Here is a 16,965-nt window from a genome sequence, read left to right as displayed (position 1 = left end):
TCACTTTTTCTGCTTGTAGATTTTGCTCGCCAGCCCCAGAAAGATGGTTGGGGGCAGGGGTGCCGCGTACTGTTCCATGAGATCCACAATGTGGCCATGGCCGTCTTCCTCATATTGCAAGAACACAGCCGGCAGAGCCAGCTCCTCGCGTAGTGCCTTCACCCGGGCCACCTGCTCGGCCTCCTTCTGCCCGCAGTTCTGCAGGATCTGGTTACTGTTCCGAGTGGTCCTGCAGACACTGAACCACCAGCCAGCTGCATTTGTGGTGCTGGATGTCAGTGCCAACTTTGCTGGTCACACTGGGATCCCCAGAGAGGTCAAGACGATCATCCTCAATCTGAAAGGACTCTCCCGTCTTCAGCAGGATCTTCCTGGCTGCAGCTCCAGGACGGCAGAAGGAGTAGAAAGTGGTCTTGTACTTGACAGTAGATTTGTACCTCTTTTTTTTCTGAGATAGTCTCACTCTGTCACCCAGGCTGGAATGCGGTGTTATGATCTCAGCTCACTGCAACCTCCACCTCCCAGATTCAAGTGATTCTCCAGTCTCAGCCTCCCGAGCAGCTGGGACTACAGGAGCATGCCACCACACCTGGCTAATTTTTTGTGTTTTTAGTGGACATGGGGTTTCACTATGTTAGCCAGGATGGTCTCGATCTCCTGACCTCATGATCCGCCCACCTCGGCCTCCCAAAGTGCTCGGATTACAGGCGTGAGCCACCGCGCCCGGCCAGATTTGTACGTCTTTTCAGTGAATCCACCAAGATCCACATCACCCTGGGGGGCTGTATGAGGTCCAGGTTCTGCCCAATCTCAGTCTGATAGGAACTCTGCAGAAGCGCTCCATCAGGCTCAGGAAACAGGGCTGCTCCTGGCAATAGGCAGTAGATATATGCTTCCAGTAGATACATGCATAGCATCATTGATAGCATCTAAACTGACTCCTGGCTTCTGATATCAGCAGATCTGCCCCTGGCGAGTGAGGGCTGAGTCCATGATGTCATCTGCCACCAGGAAGAGCGCTTGCAGCACTCCCACACAACAGCCCACATTCGGGCTCGCTGGAGACTATTGGTATCCTGTTTCCTTGGCGCCACCAGCTCCCAGAACACCGCTAGCACCGTCCAGCCCTGGTGACACTTGCCTCCAATGGCACTGGAGGACCTCCTGGAGCCAGGCAATAGTATCTCCTGTCTCTGGGTGCCCCATCTTATCCTGTTAGCACCCTAACCGTCTGGCAGAAGTGTGGAATGAAATCCTGCTTTTCTTGGGCATAAACATCTATTTCTGGTCTCCATTCATTCTGAGGAGGAGCAAAGGGCTCTGTTCCTGGACACGTGTTCCTCCTTGGTGATGCTGGATGTTTTAAAAGGAGTCAAGGACTGTGATGGGATGTAGGGTGAGAAAAGAGTTAAGGTCTTGCAAGGATGTATGCACTCTTATTTTTAAAGACAATGGGGTCTGGCCAGGCACGATGGCTCACGCCTGTAATCCAAGCACTTTGGCCAAGACAGGCAAATTACAAGGTCAGGTGTTCAAGACCAGCCTGACCAACATGGTGAAACGCTGTCTCTACTAAAAATACAAAAATTAGCCAGGCATGTAATCCCAGCTACTCAGGAGGTGAGGCAGGAGAATCGCTTGAACCCGGGAGGCGGAGATTGCAGTGAGCTGAGATCGCACCACTGCACACCAGCCTGGGCAACAGAGCGAGATTCCATCTCAAAAGCAAGCAAAAGACAAAAGGGTCAATTGTGAGAACTGTAGGGTCAAGTGAAGAGATGAGGCACTTGGTCATTTTAAGTGTGCAATGCTAACTGACCAATGCCAAGTAGACAGGTGGATATAGGGACGCCAACTCAGGAGAGAAGTGCAAAGGAGAGCCCCTTGGGGGTGTTTCTGGTAGAGATGCTGTTTTAATCTAAGTGGCGAGGCTGGGAAACATCGCCAAGGGACTGCAGCATGAGAACTTAGGGCAGGCAGATGAGGGCCAGCCAAGCACAGCCCCCGAGGTGGGGGGAGGGCAGGGGCAGCTGGCCTTTAGGGCACCACCAGCTCCAGCCGATGCCACTGACAGGCCTGAGAATTGAGCCCATGAAAGCCCTGAGCACACCCTGGGAGCTCCTTCAGTGGTGTGGATGCAAGGCCCCCTTAGAGGGTTGGAGAGACAACGTGCAGAGCCAGAGTGAAGCCTGCGCTCCAGGATGTGCTTTGTAACCCTGGGCTGCGAGGGGAGTACGCAAGAGACTTCCAAGCACTTCTTCCAAAGAGGCTGGAAAACCACTTTGAATTCTACCTCTTTGCAGCCACCCCCGGCACAGGAAGGGCGTGAGCACCGAGGGCCACAGGGTTACCTGGCACACAACTGGGTCTGCCAGAGTGGCCACTTCACACATTGGCTTCTTGAGATAGGGTCTTGCTCTGTCACCCAGGCTAGGCTGCAGTGGTGTGATCATAGCTCACAGCCGCCTCCAATTCCTGGGCTCAAGGGATCTTCCTGCCTCAACTCGCCAAAGTGCTGGATTACAGGTATGAGCCACCACACCTGGCTCTCTTCACCCACTTCTTTCAGAAGGAACCCTCCAAGGAACCCAAAGAAACAGAATAAAACCCCAGAAAAGAAAGAGGAGAGATTAGTCTGGGCCAATACACAATGAATTTTAGACTCTTCCAAATAGTCTCTAGTTATAGTTATGACACAGGACACACATCCAGTTTAAAATCAAGTTTTATATGATTCAAAGAAAAGTTACATTACACATACTCATTTAAATAATAAGTCAAAGTCTGTTACATAAAACATAATTATGAAACATTTTAAGTCTTACAATTCAAACTACTTAAAAGGCTCAAAGTCACAAAAGATCAAGCAAAACTGCTCAGGCAATAAAGTGCACTCGGGGAGCCTGCCTCTCCAGCGGCCTCCAGCGCCCAGAGCCGCCGCTGAGGGGCTCCACGCAGAATCCACACACAAGGGGAACTGTTCTGCTGCTTAGAACAGTTTTCAGACAGGAACTCTTTCCAACTTAAAACCTTTCAACAGACAAATGGAGGGGGAAGGAAGATGGTTTAAAGAAAGCATTTCCAAATGTAATCAGGAAATGGAAGTGTAAATTTAAACCATTTTCAACATGTATCTCTTTTTTAGAAATAGCACTACTTGGAGAATGTTCTGTGATAAGCAACCAAATACTCAAAGACCTTATCCACCAGAATACTAGCAGGACTAACATTACTCTGCATGTCATAATTAAGAAAAATATCCAAATTTGATGCCATTTGTAGCATAGTGGGAAATGCTGATTCCGATCTGGATGAGTGGAAGGAAGGACTGGGTGATGAGGAAACGGGAACTATGCACGCTGTGGCTCTCCCGCAGCTGCGCTGCCTCATGACAGGACTCACCTACGGGAGTGTCCAAACACGTGGAAACCTCCTAAAAACATACACATTTGTGTCAAACAACAGCTGATACTAAGGGGCAAGTTAATGGGTACCAAGTAACACACAGTGAATGACCAGGTGGGGATTTTATCAGACTACAAAGAACACAAAACCTCATTTTATTCAATATTTCACCTTACCATCATTTTAATAAAGATAGCCAATAACTAACTGGCAGAGACAAAAATCTAAATACATACTGCACAATCAAAAAACATTCCCAGGCTACCAAATTAGTGCAGCATTCTGTATGCTCCTACACTTACTCCATTGCCTGAACTTCCACCATTTAGCGAGAACCAGTGTCAGTGGCTTCTTGAATGCAGGCGGCCACATTCTCTTGTTTATCCAGGATATGCGCTCACACCATTTAAAAGTGTCATCCATCATCTATTTTCTAGGTAGACTGTAAAACATACCATTCCAAGTAATTTTGTTTGATCAAAACAATTTCCTTCAAACAAAAGGGCTGGGCACGGTGTAATCCCAGCACTTTGGGAGGCTGAGGTGGGCGGATCATGAGGTCAAGAGATTGAGACCATGGTGAAACCCCGTCTCTACTAAAAAATACAAAAATTAGCTGGGCGTGGTGGCATGCACCTGTGGTCCCAGCTACTCAGGAGGCTGAGGCAGGAGAATTGCTTGAACCCGGAAGGCAGAGGTTCCAGTGAGCTGAGATCGCGCCACTGCACTCTAGCCTGGCGCCTGGCAACAGAACAAGACTCTGTCTCAAAAAAAAAAAAAAAAAAAAAAGAACAAAAGGGCAGTTGAGTAGTATTACTGCCATTTAGTGTAACTTGCATTTCCTCGAGTTTCTAGTATTTGGTAAATAAAGGAAGCAGAACCTTGGCACTGCCTGCCCGCACCTGCATCTCACCCTCGGCTAAGCTGTTCTCTGGTGGAAAGTTCATCCAACTAACACGGACACTTCCTTTTTCACTGAGAAGTTACTCTACCCACAGTATAGTAGGGATAAGGCCACAGCAAAACAAGTCAACTGACGATCAACAAAGCGGCTGCATTTGAGTGTTTATCTTTTTTGGTGTTTTAGGTACAAACAAGAAACTAAATGGTTTGCTTTCAGCAGAGCCATGGCCAAGAGGATTACACACAGACTACAGCCTGCAGCTCCTGCTCCCTGGGATGTGCCCAGTGGCTCATGTTACTCTCTGGGGTACACCTTCACAAGACGCACCATGGATACAGCTCGCTAGTTTAGTCAACCACACTTACAGTTCTTGGGTGACAGGAATGGCTGCCTAGAATTTCCTTGAAAATGTTATGAAGAAGCTGACTGCAAAATTAATTTTTCCCTTTTAAGAGGCCCTTATTCAACCAGTTCCGATTCCAAAAAGATCTAAAAGGCCAGATAACCTGTGATATTTTTTGGTGGAGTAACATGTCAAACTTACTAAAACAGGTCATCATAAAAAACTTTGTTATTAAACACTGAAAAGAAGGCTGCAAAATGATCTATCTAGAAACTGGTGATCTGAGCACCAACAATATAAATATTTTTATAAAAAACAGTATAAAAATTAGTACCCTGTCTTATTTCTACAAAACATCAATAGAAAGGTTGTAAAAATCCAAATTTTGTAAACTTTATTGCCGAAATATTTGTTTGAATGCTGGTGATTTTGATTATCAAATTTTCTACCATTTCTTTAAAAAAAAAAAAACTTCTGAAACTAGAAAACATATTGAACAGGGTCCCAAGTGGAAAAGTTAACACACCTTCATCAAAACCAGCTCCCCGATCTTCCCAAGCCCCTAAAACCATTTTTTTGGGGTGAGGCAATGGGAGAACAATCCGTCAGTTCCATTCCTGAAAAGAGGCTTTTAAAAACCCCGTGAGTAACATCCTAGTGGACCTTTCAGGTGGAGGCTGGCGTGGTCACAAGCAGGTTCCCTGGGCTCTCTGCACAGGCGATTCTGTTCAGCTTGCCAACCTCTGCCTGCCAGCCTGGGATCTTCTTGGTCGTCATGTGGCGGCGGGCATGCTTCGTCAGGTGGTCACTGCGCATGAAACGCCGGTCACACACAGGGCACACAAACTTCTTCTCCCCTGTGTGAGTTCTGCGGTGGCGAGACAGCTCATCTGAACGGGCAAACTTCTTATCACAGCCGTCCCAGCTGCAGCTGAAAGGCTTCTCCCCTAAGTGTGAGAAAACACATGCTGAAGACAAAGGAGATGCTGAGCACTTTATTCAAGGGGTTAATTCATGTCGTTTCAAAATCGTGTTCATCAAGCTCACAAGAAAGCGATGTCTTCTTATTCTGGAACTGTGGGTAACCCCCCATACAGGCACCGAGGAATAAAAGCTAAGCAAAACCCTAGCACAGTTAGGGCTTAAAGAATATCTCACTTTATAGTGTTACTACACAGCAATTTCCTTTTATATAATCCTTTATATAATCATATATTAGTTTATAGAATAAGGGCTTAAAGAATTCCTTTACATAATCCTCTCTATATAATCATATAATAGTTGATGAGTGCCTAAAGAATATTTCCCTACATGTATATATAATTATATTTTAGTTCATAATCGGAGGAATGCCTAAAGTGGACACAGTACAGAACATGAATTAAGGAATAAGTAGCTTATAATTGGAGGAATGTCTAGAGCAAACACAGTGCAGAGCATAATTTAAGGGAAAAAGAGTTATACCAGGACAAGAATCCAAAGCCCAGGCAGCAGTGTTCAGTATTGTAAAGATACCCGCTATATGGCAGGCTTGGGGCAAAAGCCACTCTTCCTAATAAAGGAGTTGTAGGACCTTGCTCCAGTTCTTGTGGAAGGCTGCCCTCAGAACGGCAATCCACCTTGGTAACTGCAAACTTTATCAGCTCTTGCTACTATGCTGCTCAAAAAGCATCTTCTCATAAAACTCATTGGAAGCTGCCAGAAGGTGGCGGTAACCTTAACAGCTCTGTCACTGCTATGTGACTTAAAATATCCTCCTATAAATCTTCTTAAAAGTAGTTTGCCCATAGATGAAAGTATTGCACACTGCACCCTCTTCACTGCGCATGGCCCACCTTTAAGCCTCGGTGACCTAATGGGGGCAGACCCCTTACTGCACACGGCCCTTGCCTTCATGGGAACGGGCCCCTTGCTGCGCACTGTCCACCTCCTGGCCTAGGTGACCTAATGGGGGTGGACTTCATGTTTTATTGCTCCTGACCCTATCACTATCCTTAAAGATGATTTCACTCACTGCCCTGCCCCCTAACCTATACACAATAAATACTCACGCTTCTGAACATTCGGGGCCTTGCCTAATTCTGCTTATAGGTGGTGTGGCTCCCTAGCCCAGCTGCGTTTTCCTTGTACTTCTTCTTCTTTTTTTTTTTTTTTTTAAGACAGGGTTTCACCATGTTGGTCAGGCTGGTCTTGAACTCCTGACCTCAGGTGACCCGCCCGCCTTGGCCTCCAAAGTGCTTGGATTACAGGCGTGAGCCACCATGCCCGGCCTCCTTGTACTTCTGTGTTCTGTCTCTTTATTTCTCAGATCCTGCGCCTCAGCACAGCATAAGGGACACCCCACGACCCTGTGGGGCTCTCAGCCCCACATGGAACTGGATGATCTGGGTCAAGAAATCCTCCATAAGGCATTTATTCCTGCCACACTTAAGATGCAGTACGTTGTTAGCACCCAAAGATTTCACGCTAATCTTTCAAAATATATTTAAAACTAAAAATAAATCAAGCCAAGTACAAGCACAGCAGCTCATGCCTATAATCCCAGCACTTTGGGAGGCTGGGAGGGAGGATCAGTTGAGCCCAGGAGTTCCAGACCAGCCTGGCCAACAAAGTAAGGCCCTGTCTTTACCAAAAATAAAAATTAATTAAAAATGTAGCATCATGCACCAAAATCTCAGAATTTTAGTTCTTTAATGGTGACTAAAGAACTTATTCATGTAACCAAATACCACCTGTGCCCCAATAACTTATGGAAAAATAAAGAAAAAAAATGTAGCATCCATTCATTCTACCTTATTCCAATTTAAAGACTTTTCAGGTTGGTAGGAATATATATATAAAGTGGTCTTGGCCAAGGGAAACTTACCCAGTTTCTACTTCTCATGAAAACTCCAAGTTTACAAAATGGCACAGAAGGGGATTCTTCAGAACTCTTATGCTCATTTATTTTTTTTGAATTTGTTTTTTTTTTTTAGGTAGAATCTCACTCATCACCAGGCTGGCATGCACTGGCGTGATCTTGGCTCACTGCAGCCTCTACCTCCCAGGTTCAGGTGATTCTCCTGCCTCAGCCTCCCAAGTATCTAGGATTACAGGCACACACCACCACACCTAGCTAATTTTTGTATTTTTAGTAGCGATGGCGTTTCATCATGTTGGCCAAGCTGGTCTCAAACTCCCGACCTTGTGATCTGCCCACCTCAGCCTCCCAAAGTGCTGGGATTACAGGTGTGAGCCACTGCGCCCAGCCAGTTATTTAATTGGAAGTACTTTAGGAAACATGTTTTAATCACTGTAAGTCATTCTGTCAGTACTTTACCAAGGAAAACTGAATAAACAGCAAAACCTCATTCAGTCACCTCCCCAAACGGAAGCTGTGCTCTGGTGTGATGTAAAGTTTCCCTGCACAGCCCCAGTGAAATGTGGAGCTCACCAAGTCAACAAGCCCATTAAGAGAGGCAAGCAGGTCAACTCCATCAGAAGCACTGGTTCCCTGATGCAGCCCCCATGTCCATCTGCCGTGCAAATGACCAACCCTCATTTACTAACTAGTCTCGTGCCATTGTATCAAGCACCAGGAGTATATCCAGGTGAGATAAATATATAAGTAACTAAAAAGCAAAAGGAGAATGTGGCAAGACCTACAATAAACGACTAGGGCCAAAGAAGAAAGGAAGATAAGGAAACAAGCTGATAACTAATTCTGGGGAGGCCCTTGGAGGCTCTCGGTAAGTAGAGATGGACAGGGGGCCAAGGGGGAGGGTGGAAATATGGAACAGAAGGTTGGGAGGCTGTTTCTGCATGGGCAGAGGCAAGTACTTCAAGGCCAAGTTTGGCCTTATCATGGAAGGAAAAAGCCACTCGGTAGAATGGAGGAGCAGTAGAGTTCCTCTTACAGTGTCTGAACACCAGATAGCACTTCATTGTCCACGTGGAGGCTACCATGAGCAGAGCAACAGAACACAAACTTGCAGAACACCTGAGAAATGGTGCCCTCACCTACTGGAGCCATCTATCCAGTAACACCCAGACCACTGGTGGGCAGCAGGGAAACCACAGGTCCCATGGAGCTATTTAAACTTCAAGTATTAAAAAGTGTAAAATTCAGTTCCTCGGGCACACTAGCCACACTTCAAATGTGAGCAGGCAGTGGCTACCCTAACGGACAGACGGCAAACATTTCCACCATCGCAGAAAATTCAACTGGACAAAGCTGGTTATACAACAGATCATTAGGTCAGCAGAGTATCTTGTGCAACTTACTTTAAATTGAAAACTACTTTCAGAGGTAAGAAAACTATACTCTTTAAAAAAATATTTTAGAATTTTAACTTTAATATAGTTTGGCCAGACCTTCCCACAATGAACGTAAGTCACACTGATAAGATATATTTACTGAACGTGAATGCATGTTCTCTTAAAAATAAATAAATAAATAAAAAATAAAAAGTCTACTGCAATGTGAACAGAAGGGGGCACTGTGAGTCACTCTAAAAGCTCCCGAAAGACACCATCACAGAACTAGACTACATTTTCTCTCCAGGGTGAGCAGCTGGCTGGCGCTCTGTCTGCAAACTCCTGAAGGCTGTGCTCACAACCCCGCCCTTACAGGACTGTGCAGGCTTTTCAGAACCAAAGATAAAACCACACTTCCTCCTTCACCAGGGGTTCTCATGATACCCTCCCACCCAAAGGCGGCTCCAGGTGTGCTTCCTAACCACAGGGTCTGATGTGCCCAATGCCCTACCTGCCCTGGTGCTTACCTGTGTGAGTGCGAAGATGAGCCTTGAGGTGGGAACTTTTGAAGTAGGTCTTCCGGCAACCTGGGAAGGTGCAAACATAGTTCCTCCTTCGGGAAAAGTCTACCTGAGGGACACAGTTTTGGCTAGAGGCGATGAACACTGGCGCAGGGGCAAGGGGCAACAACTTGGTATTCCCCGAAGCCAGGACGCTGGCCACACAGGGGGCAGGCGGAGGGAGGGCGCCTTGGGGCAGGACCAGCATCACAGCTCCCTGAGGCACAGGAGGTCCCAGGAATACAGGCTGCGGAGCTGGAGCAGCCTGGGGTAGGATGGGTCTCACAGTCCCCACAGACAACTGGGGAGGTGGCTTCAAAAAAGCTGAGAACATGCCACTCTGTCCAGTCACAGGGATCATTTGGCAAAGGACAGGGGGAGCAGGGACAGGGACAGAAATCAGAGGGGTGGTTTTCCTGGGCAGGTCATTTTCGTAATTCTTTGGTGAGCAAGTCTGCACTGCACCAGGCCACCCTGCCTGCTGGCCTCTGTCAGTGGGGAACAGGCCACCGGGCTTGTGCAAGCAAGGCTGACAGGACACCGCATTAGTGCTAAGTAAACGGTCTGTGAGGTGCGTATCCTGCAAAGTTTCAAAGTGTCCCAAAAGCTGCTCTTCTCCTTCTCTGCTGTCAGAAAGCCGGCCATCTGGAGTCTGGGCGGCGGGAAAGCAGGCGGGAGCAGGGCTCTCCCCAGTGTGTCGGATCACGCTGGTCCCCACGGCCCTGCACGGAATGCTGGGCACTGGCTCCAAACCCGGCAGGCCCCTCTCCACCCCACCATTCAGTGCTCTGGCCACCACAGCAGAGGACTGGAGGGCGGCCATGGCTGTGCATGCTTTGGAATCTGTTACTTGGGAAGAAACAGGTGTCCTTGTCGATGGCTCCACGAGATCAGGGCTCTGAGGAGGAGTTATGCACTTAAAAAAAAAAAAGTACCATGTGAAAAGTCTGCTTTAAATTTTAAAAGGGATTTAACTGATCACAATGCTCCCAATAACTTTACATAGAATCATCTAGAGACTCGGCTAAGCCTGTTTTCAACACCCCAGTGGGTTTCAAGGCTGCATGGGGCACTTCACTTTCTCAGCTTCTTCCCAGTGTTCACCCCTCCCACACCTGCCCAAGAGCTCAATGCCAGGGAACTCTGAGGAGCTCCTGGCCAGCAGGCCCACTGCTTCCACAACACTCCCGATGCCCCACAAGGCCCTCCCATCCCTCTCCAAATCTGCTTTCTACACTTTTCTTTCAGGTAAGATTCCAGCCCAGGACAACCACAATTTCCACTTCTGTTAGCAGCCTACAGTTCTCAACTCCTCCAAGCTGAGATGCAATTTTTCCAAATGCTTTCACAGATGTTAGCAAGTTAAAAAACCAAAAACAAGAGTGATTTACTGTACCCAACTCACATTAAGGAGTCGGCTGCCATGGGAAGGCAGTGGTGTCACCCAATGAAGGCAATCTGATGTAAAAGCACATGCTTCTCCAGCTGCCACTCACATATCCTGATCCTAGGCTGGGTCACCAGGAGAATCTAAGCTCCACTCCAAGATAACCCCGAAAAAGTAAATTTCATTTTCTCACATTAATCTGTAGGTTTCATTCTATGGAAATTAACCCCATAGCTAGCAAGGTTAAGATCCATCCATAGAAAGGGCACATTTTCCAGAAATGAAGGAAGGGTTTCCACTCCCTCAGATCCACACAAAGAGGGTATGCAACTTATTTACCAGCATCCCAGGGAATCTTCCCACAAGTTCTTCAACACACTGATTTCAGCTAGTCATTTCACAAAAATGCTCCTCTCCCACCTCCTCTTACCAGAGTTGATAAAGAATGGAAGTCTTTTGGTAGCTCAGGTGTGGCTGCATCCATATGCACAGCGGTGGTGACATCCCCAGAGTCAGAGACAGGTGTGAGGGGTCTTATCCGTAACAGGTCACCTTTCTGGAATCTTTGACCCCAGGCGCTCATACAAACAAGAGCCTCAACAGCTTCCATGTCTGTCTGCTCCAAGATGCTGCATGTAGACCGTTCACTGTCATGCCGCTTCCTCTCCAGGATGGACTCACATATGTCCATGATGCCAACCTAGAGGCGACACAACACAACAGCTTCTCAGTGCAGGGGAACTACAGAGGTCACCCATGATGGCCATGTGGCTATGCATACCAGAAGCCTGCACTAGGCACGTAATGCACATGCAACACACCACAGCAACACACGCTCAGTTGTAGTAAAAGATGTTAAAGGAGGACCACTCGGCTCTTAAGCCAACATTTCAAAGACTGAACTAAGCTGGCAAGCATTGCCATCAAAAATCCTGACTCTGAAAAAAGGCTACTAAGTTCATACTTTTCTTGGGTAAATGATTAATAAAATTAACTCCTGAGGTGCAAACCAAACAGTGGCTGGGGTGAAGCTGCTGCCCAGGGAGGAGAAGCTGACACTGAGGCCATCTAGTCGGTCTGCCAGTGGCTGAGGCACCCTGACCATGGCTCTCTGAGGTGGCAAAGCCACCAGAGCAGTGTCCCTACAGATGTTCTCAGGGACTCTGGAGCCTTCCCGCTAGGCTTCCAGGACTCCAGGCAGGTAGGGCCCATGGTGATTCCACCAGTTCCCCGCCCCAGATTCAGAACAGAAGTCATCTGTTACTGTCCCAAGGCTACCAGGGGGTGACAGGAAGCAAACCTTATGCTTAGTTTTTTTTTTGAGATGGAGTCTCGCTCAGTTGCCCAGGCTGGAGTGCACTGGCATAATCTACCATCACTGCAACGTCCGCCACCATGTCGGCTAATTTCTCTATTTTTACTAGAGAGGGAGTTTCGCCATGTTGATCAAGCTGGTCTGGAACTCCCAACCTCCCCAGTTCAAGCAATTCTCCTGCCTCAGCCTCTTGAGTAGCTGCGATTACAGGCATCTGTCACCACGCCCAGCTAATTTTTGTATTCTTAGTAGAGAGAAGGTTTCACCATGTTGGCCAGGTTGGTCTAAAACTCCTGACCTCAGGTGATTCGCCCACCTCGGCCTCCCAAAGTGCTGGGATTACAGGTGCCAGCCACCTCACCCAGCTTTTTTTTTTTTTGAGACAGAGTTCTGCTCTTGTAGCCCTGGCTGAAGTGCAATGACAAGGTCTTGGCTCACTGTAACCTTCCCCTCCTGTGTTCAAGCGATTCTCCTGCCTCAGCCTCCCCAGTAGCTGGGTGTACAGGTGACCGCCACCACGTTCTGCTAATTTTTGTATTTTTAGTAGAGAGGGGGGTTTCGCCATATTGGTCAAGCTGGTCTCGAACTCCCGACCTCAGGTTATCCTCCCGCCTCAGCCTCCCAAAGTGCTGGGATTACAGGCGTGAGCCACCGCCAGGTCCTCACTGTCTCTTTTTACGCAGGAGGGAAGAGACTGGAATGAGCTGATCTCGATCAAAGGAAAATTTCAAATGCACGAAGATACACGTTTTCTCTCAAATTGCTATGCACCAAAGCACCAAAGCTTTCCGTCTGCCTGGGTTCACCCAGATCAAACAAGACGAGGTCTCTGTCCCGCAAGCCGCGCCACGAAACTCCCTGTTAAGTCACAGAACCCGGCCTCGTGGCCCGCTCACCACATCGGAGGGAAGGGCCTCGCTCGGTACACAGCTGCCCGCACACCACGAGGCCCGCGCTCGGCCCACGTCTACTCGGCTACCTCCCAGATGCCCCCGGGTCGCGACGCGTAGGGGCCCCAACGCCCGCGTGCCGAGTTCCCGCCTCCGTGTGTTGCCACGCCCCCAGGACCGTGCCGCGCTCCCGCCTCTAGGCCTTACCCCGCCCCCACCCCGGGCCTTACCCCGCCCCCAGGGCCGTGCCACACTCCCGCCAGCCGCTCTGGCCCCGCCCCCGAGGCCGCGTGCCGCGTTCCCGCCAGCCGCTCCCCCGCCCAACAGCCGCCCAGCTCACTGGACTGGGGTGACGTCATGACTGGAAATAGCCGCGGGGCCGGCGGGGCGGAGCCGCCCAGGAAGCGCGAGACAAAGCTACGCGGGGCACACGCCCCCTCCTCGCTCCTGCCGGCTCGGGTGTGCCCCATGCGGCCACCGCCCCGCCGGCTCCGGAGCCCGCCCAGACCCCCCACCAGCGCGGCCGTAGTGAGGCCCTGCACGCCCCACCGCCCACTTTCACCGGCGCGCGGGCCCTGCACCCCGTCTCCCGCCTCGCCCCTCGCTTGGACAAGTATTCCTGCCGCGGCAGCCCCACCACTTACTGCGCGCGCGTCGTCAGGGTCCGCGGAGTCCGGCGTGTGCATCGTGCCGGCCGCCGGCCAGGAGCAACAAAGCGGCCGCGGGGCGTAAGCCGAGGCGCAGTAGCGGTCACACGTGTGTGGCGGGCGGCGGCGGCGACCCGGAGCTCCTGCGCCCGGCACGCGCCTCGCCCGCCCGCGCCGCTCTATCCCGGCGGGGCCCTCGCGGCGCGGGAGGGGCGGGGCGGCCGCGGAGGGAGCGGTCGGCGGGGCGGGGCACGGAGGCTAACCAAAATACACCGCGCCCCCGTCGGGGCGGGGCCGGCCGCCTTCAGCCAATCCGCACCTGGTTCTTGCGCGGCTGGCCAATGAGCGCCGCGGGGGGCCGCGTGATCGGAGCCTGGCCGCGGCGTGATCGGTCAGGGCGGGACGCAGCACGTGTTTTGGTCGGAGCCAGGGGCGGGGCCTGAGGCCCTGGAAAGTAGGGGAAAGGTCGCGGCGGCGCCGAGGGCGCGCGGGGCTGAGGGTGAGGCTGGACTGCAGCTGGGGAAGTCCCAGGGCTGGGGCCGGACCCGCTGCGGGGAGGGGGAGAACTGCGCTTAAAGGACTCTTGCAGCCCCACCGGCTGAATCCATCGGTAGCGGAGACTCACCTAGAGGCCTCACCCCGGCTTTTGTTTGCTTGTTTTTAATTTCTGTCACTCTGCCTTTGGCTCTTACGAGTGCGTCCTTGACCATAGAGGTCTGAAAGCTGGCTGGTTCTAGGTGACATTCCTGCATTCGGTCATTTTTGCAGACACCCGGAGCTTCACGGCCTGAGTATCCCTCCTCAAGCGTCTCTGGGCTTCTGCCGCTCTGTTACGGGGTCAGGGGAAGCTGAGACGGGCAATCACTGGAGAGGCGCCCGCTGAAACCCGCCTATTCTTCCCATGCCCGGAGGAAACGCCGCCCCCTCCGGGAAGTCCACGAGCGTGCAGGAAAGATCTGGCCCGGTGTCCAGGGCATCTTTTTTTTCCTCCCTATATTTCGGTTGCTCCCGTCTCTTGGTGTGGTTTGCCCACATCTTCAGGGCCAGGTTCGTGGAGAGCAGGAACCATACTGTTTATTTGTGTCGCCGCAGCCTTCAGCTCAGCGACGGGTCACCCCTCTGTCTGTCCACTGCGCCCGCGTTTGCTGAGCCGCGATGCAGGTTGGCGCTCAATGCAAGAGGCAGAGGCCGCAATGAGGAATTGTTCTTGAAAGCTCATATCCAGGGTAGCGGGAGCAGAGTCTGAATCCCAGCACCCCGGGGCTTTGCTCTGAGCCGGAAAAGCCTGGGCTCTGGGGAACAGGCCGGGCCCCCCCGACTCACCTGAGCAGGGCTCTGGTTCCCCACTTGCTCCTGCGGGGCCCACTCGGGTTGGCAGAGGGTTTGAGCAGGCTGAGGAAAGGGTGTTTGCTGAAACAGTAAGAGGGTTGAAGTTGAATGAACCGTGATGAACTGTTCGCATGAGGACCCCAGGGGCTCTGAGAAGGGCACAGGAGGTTTTGTTTGTGAAACGTCTTAGGTACAGACTGGAATATTCTCTTTTGCCTGGACTCCCGCATTTGCTAACTGGTCTCCCTGCGACCACTCCAGCTCCCAGAGCCTCTTCCCACCCAGCAGCCCCAGGGGTCTTTAACCCTTTCAGTGGCTCCCACTGCACTCAGCGGGAACTCTCCTGCCCCCCACTGTGGATTGTAAGCTCCTGCAGCGATCCAGCCCCTCCCTCTCCAGCCCCATCCCTCTCCGCATACCCTCAAGGGACAGGCCGGGCCTCCTCTTGGTCACCTGTCCCACCAGCCCCTCTGCCATCTTCAGGTCTTTGCACTTTCCATTCCTTAGAATGCTTTTTCCCCCAGATGCCCCCTTTCCTCTTACCCGCAGTCCACCTAGAGAGCTCCCTCGGGGCTGACCTCCAGGCCCCTTCTCGCATGCCATCTTGTTTTCTTCCTCCACAATACTTCATGATCTATCCCTTTTCCATGACTTAAGTTATTTGTTTATGTCTGTATCACCACCAGAAAGAATCTCCCAAGGCCAGGGAGGCTAGCTGTCTATCTCATTTGTCCACGTAGGGGAATGAGCAAAATGAAAGTATCTACGATCCTCCCTGCTTGAACATCCCGTGGGCACCTCGAATTGTGTCCTTAAAACTGAACTTAGATTCCACCCAAATCTGGATTTCTCACTTCCCTGTAGGGCACAGCTGTATACCCTGTTCCTTAATCTAGAAACCTGAGCATCACCTTTAACTCCTCCCTTTCCCACAGTTGCTTTCTTTCGCCAATTACGCTGTGCTCCTCTTCTTCCTCAGTTCCTCTCAAACTCTTAGGTCACCCGTGCCAGCCCTTGTCCTGGCCATCACCTGCTTGCCTGAATTGTTGCCACTGCCTCCCAAGAGGTCTCCCTCCCTCCAGCCAGACGCCCTACAATCTGCCCTGACCTCACTGCCAGAATGATCTTCTGGAAGTAGAGATTGCACTGAACCTGTATTCAAACCGTCAGTTGGAATCCAAACAGTTATGGGACTGACTGCAGTCTCCTTGGCCAGGAACCCATGAGTCTTCATAGCCAGGCTCCAGCCAGTACTTCCTGCATCATTTCTGACCAGTTCCCCAAATTGCTTTCCCTTCTGCCTTCCTGCCCCCATGACCCAATATAGAACCCAGTGCTCCCAAGGTCATGTCACGCCACTCCTTTCTGTTTCTAGACAGCATTCCTTCTGCGTGGAACATGCCAATCCTTGTCTGCTTTGACTCTGTAAGACTGCATGAGATGGCCAAGCATGGTGGCTCATGCCTGTAATCTCAGCACTTTGGGAGGCTGAGGCAGGCAGATCACCTGAGGTCAGGAGTTCAAGACCAGCCTGGCCAACATGGTGAAACCCTGTCTCTACTAAAAATTTAAAAACTTAGCCCAGCGTGGTGGCAGGCACGTATAATCCCAGCCATTCTGGAAGCTGAGGCAGGAGAATCATTTGAACCCGGGAGGTAGAGGTTGCAGTGAGCCAAGGTTGTGCCACTGCACTCCAGCCTGGGCGACAAGAGTGAAACTCCGTCTCAAAAAAAAAAAAAAGATTGCATGTGACTCCCGGGCAAAGCCCTCCCTGATACCCCCCAAACGCCGTTGCCTCAGTGGAAGGCAGCGTGTCTGGGCTTTGGAGTCAGACCTGGATCCAAATCCTTGCTCTGTTGGTGTGGCCTTGCCAAGTCCTCCTTCCTGTAGGACAGAAGGCGGCAGCAGCTCTCCCTGACCTGGCACTCTGGCTTCTCCTGCCCCCGGCT

General features: G+C 50.8%; 1 protein-coding gene and 1 pseudogene across 2 annotated transcripts; both read right to left on the bottom strand.

Annotated features, from left to right (window-relative positions):
* Positions 1-3,730, bottom strand: LOC105707772 (farnesyl pyrophosphate synthase-like; annotated as a pseudogene).
* Positions 2,710-16,509, bottom strand: KLF11 (KLF transcription factor 11). 2 transcript variants are annotated; one of them, XM_064363841.1, is made up of 5 exons: positions 15,560-16,509; positions 15,011-15,097; positions 11,266-11,535; positions 9,416-10,364; positions 2,710-5,599 (listed from the first exon to the last, which is right to left on the bottom strand). In XM_064363841.1, the coding sequence occupies exons 1-5, from the start codon at positions 15,617-15,619 to the stop codon at positions 5,319-5,321; spliced, it is 1,647 nt and encodes a 548-aa protein (XP_064219911.1). In that variant the 5' UTR covers positions 15,620-16,509; the 3' UTR covers positions 2,710-5,318. The 2 variants fall into 2 exon arrangements, with proteins under 2 accessions (XP_064219911.1, XP_021524702.2); XM_021669027.2 differs by lacking the exons at positions 15,011-15,097; positions 15,560-16,509 and adding an exon at positions 13,685-13,738.
* Positions 16,510-16,965: the final 456 nt, after the last annotated feature.

This window comes from Aotus nancymaae, unplaced genomic scaffold (assembly GCF_030222135.1).
Source record: "Aotus nancymaae isolate 86718 unplaced genomic scaffold, 86718_ANA_hifiasm-v0.15.2.pri h1tg000057l, whole genome shotgun sequence".
Classification (NCBI taxonomy): domain Eukaryota; kingdom Metazoa; phylum Chordata; class Mammalia; order Primates; family Aotidae; genus Aotus; species Aotus nancymaae.
The sequence above is the reverse complement of the archived record's forward strand: the minus strand, read 5'-3'. Positions and strand labels throughout refer to the sequence as shown.

Excerpts from the sequence above, each read along its gene's own strand:
- KLF11 (XM_064363841.1), bottom strand. The coding sequence starts at position 15,619 with ATGGCATGCGAGAAGGGGCCTGGAGGTCAGCCCCGAGGGAGCTCTCTA. Across the intron at positions 11,536-15,010 it reads GGAACCAGAGCCCTGCTCAG|GTTGGCATCATGGACATATG; the intron begins GTGAGTCGGGGG and ends TGTCGCCTCTAG. Across the intron at positions 5,600-9,415 it reads TCATCTTCGCACTCACACAG|GGGAGAAGCCTTTCAGCTGC; the intron begins GTAAGCACCAGG and ends TCTCACACTTAG.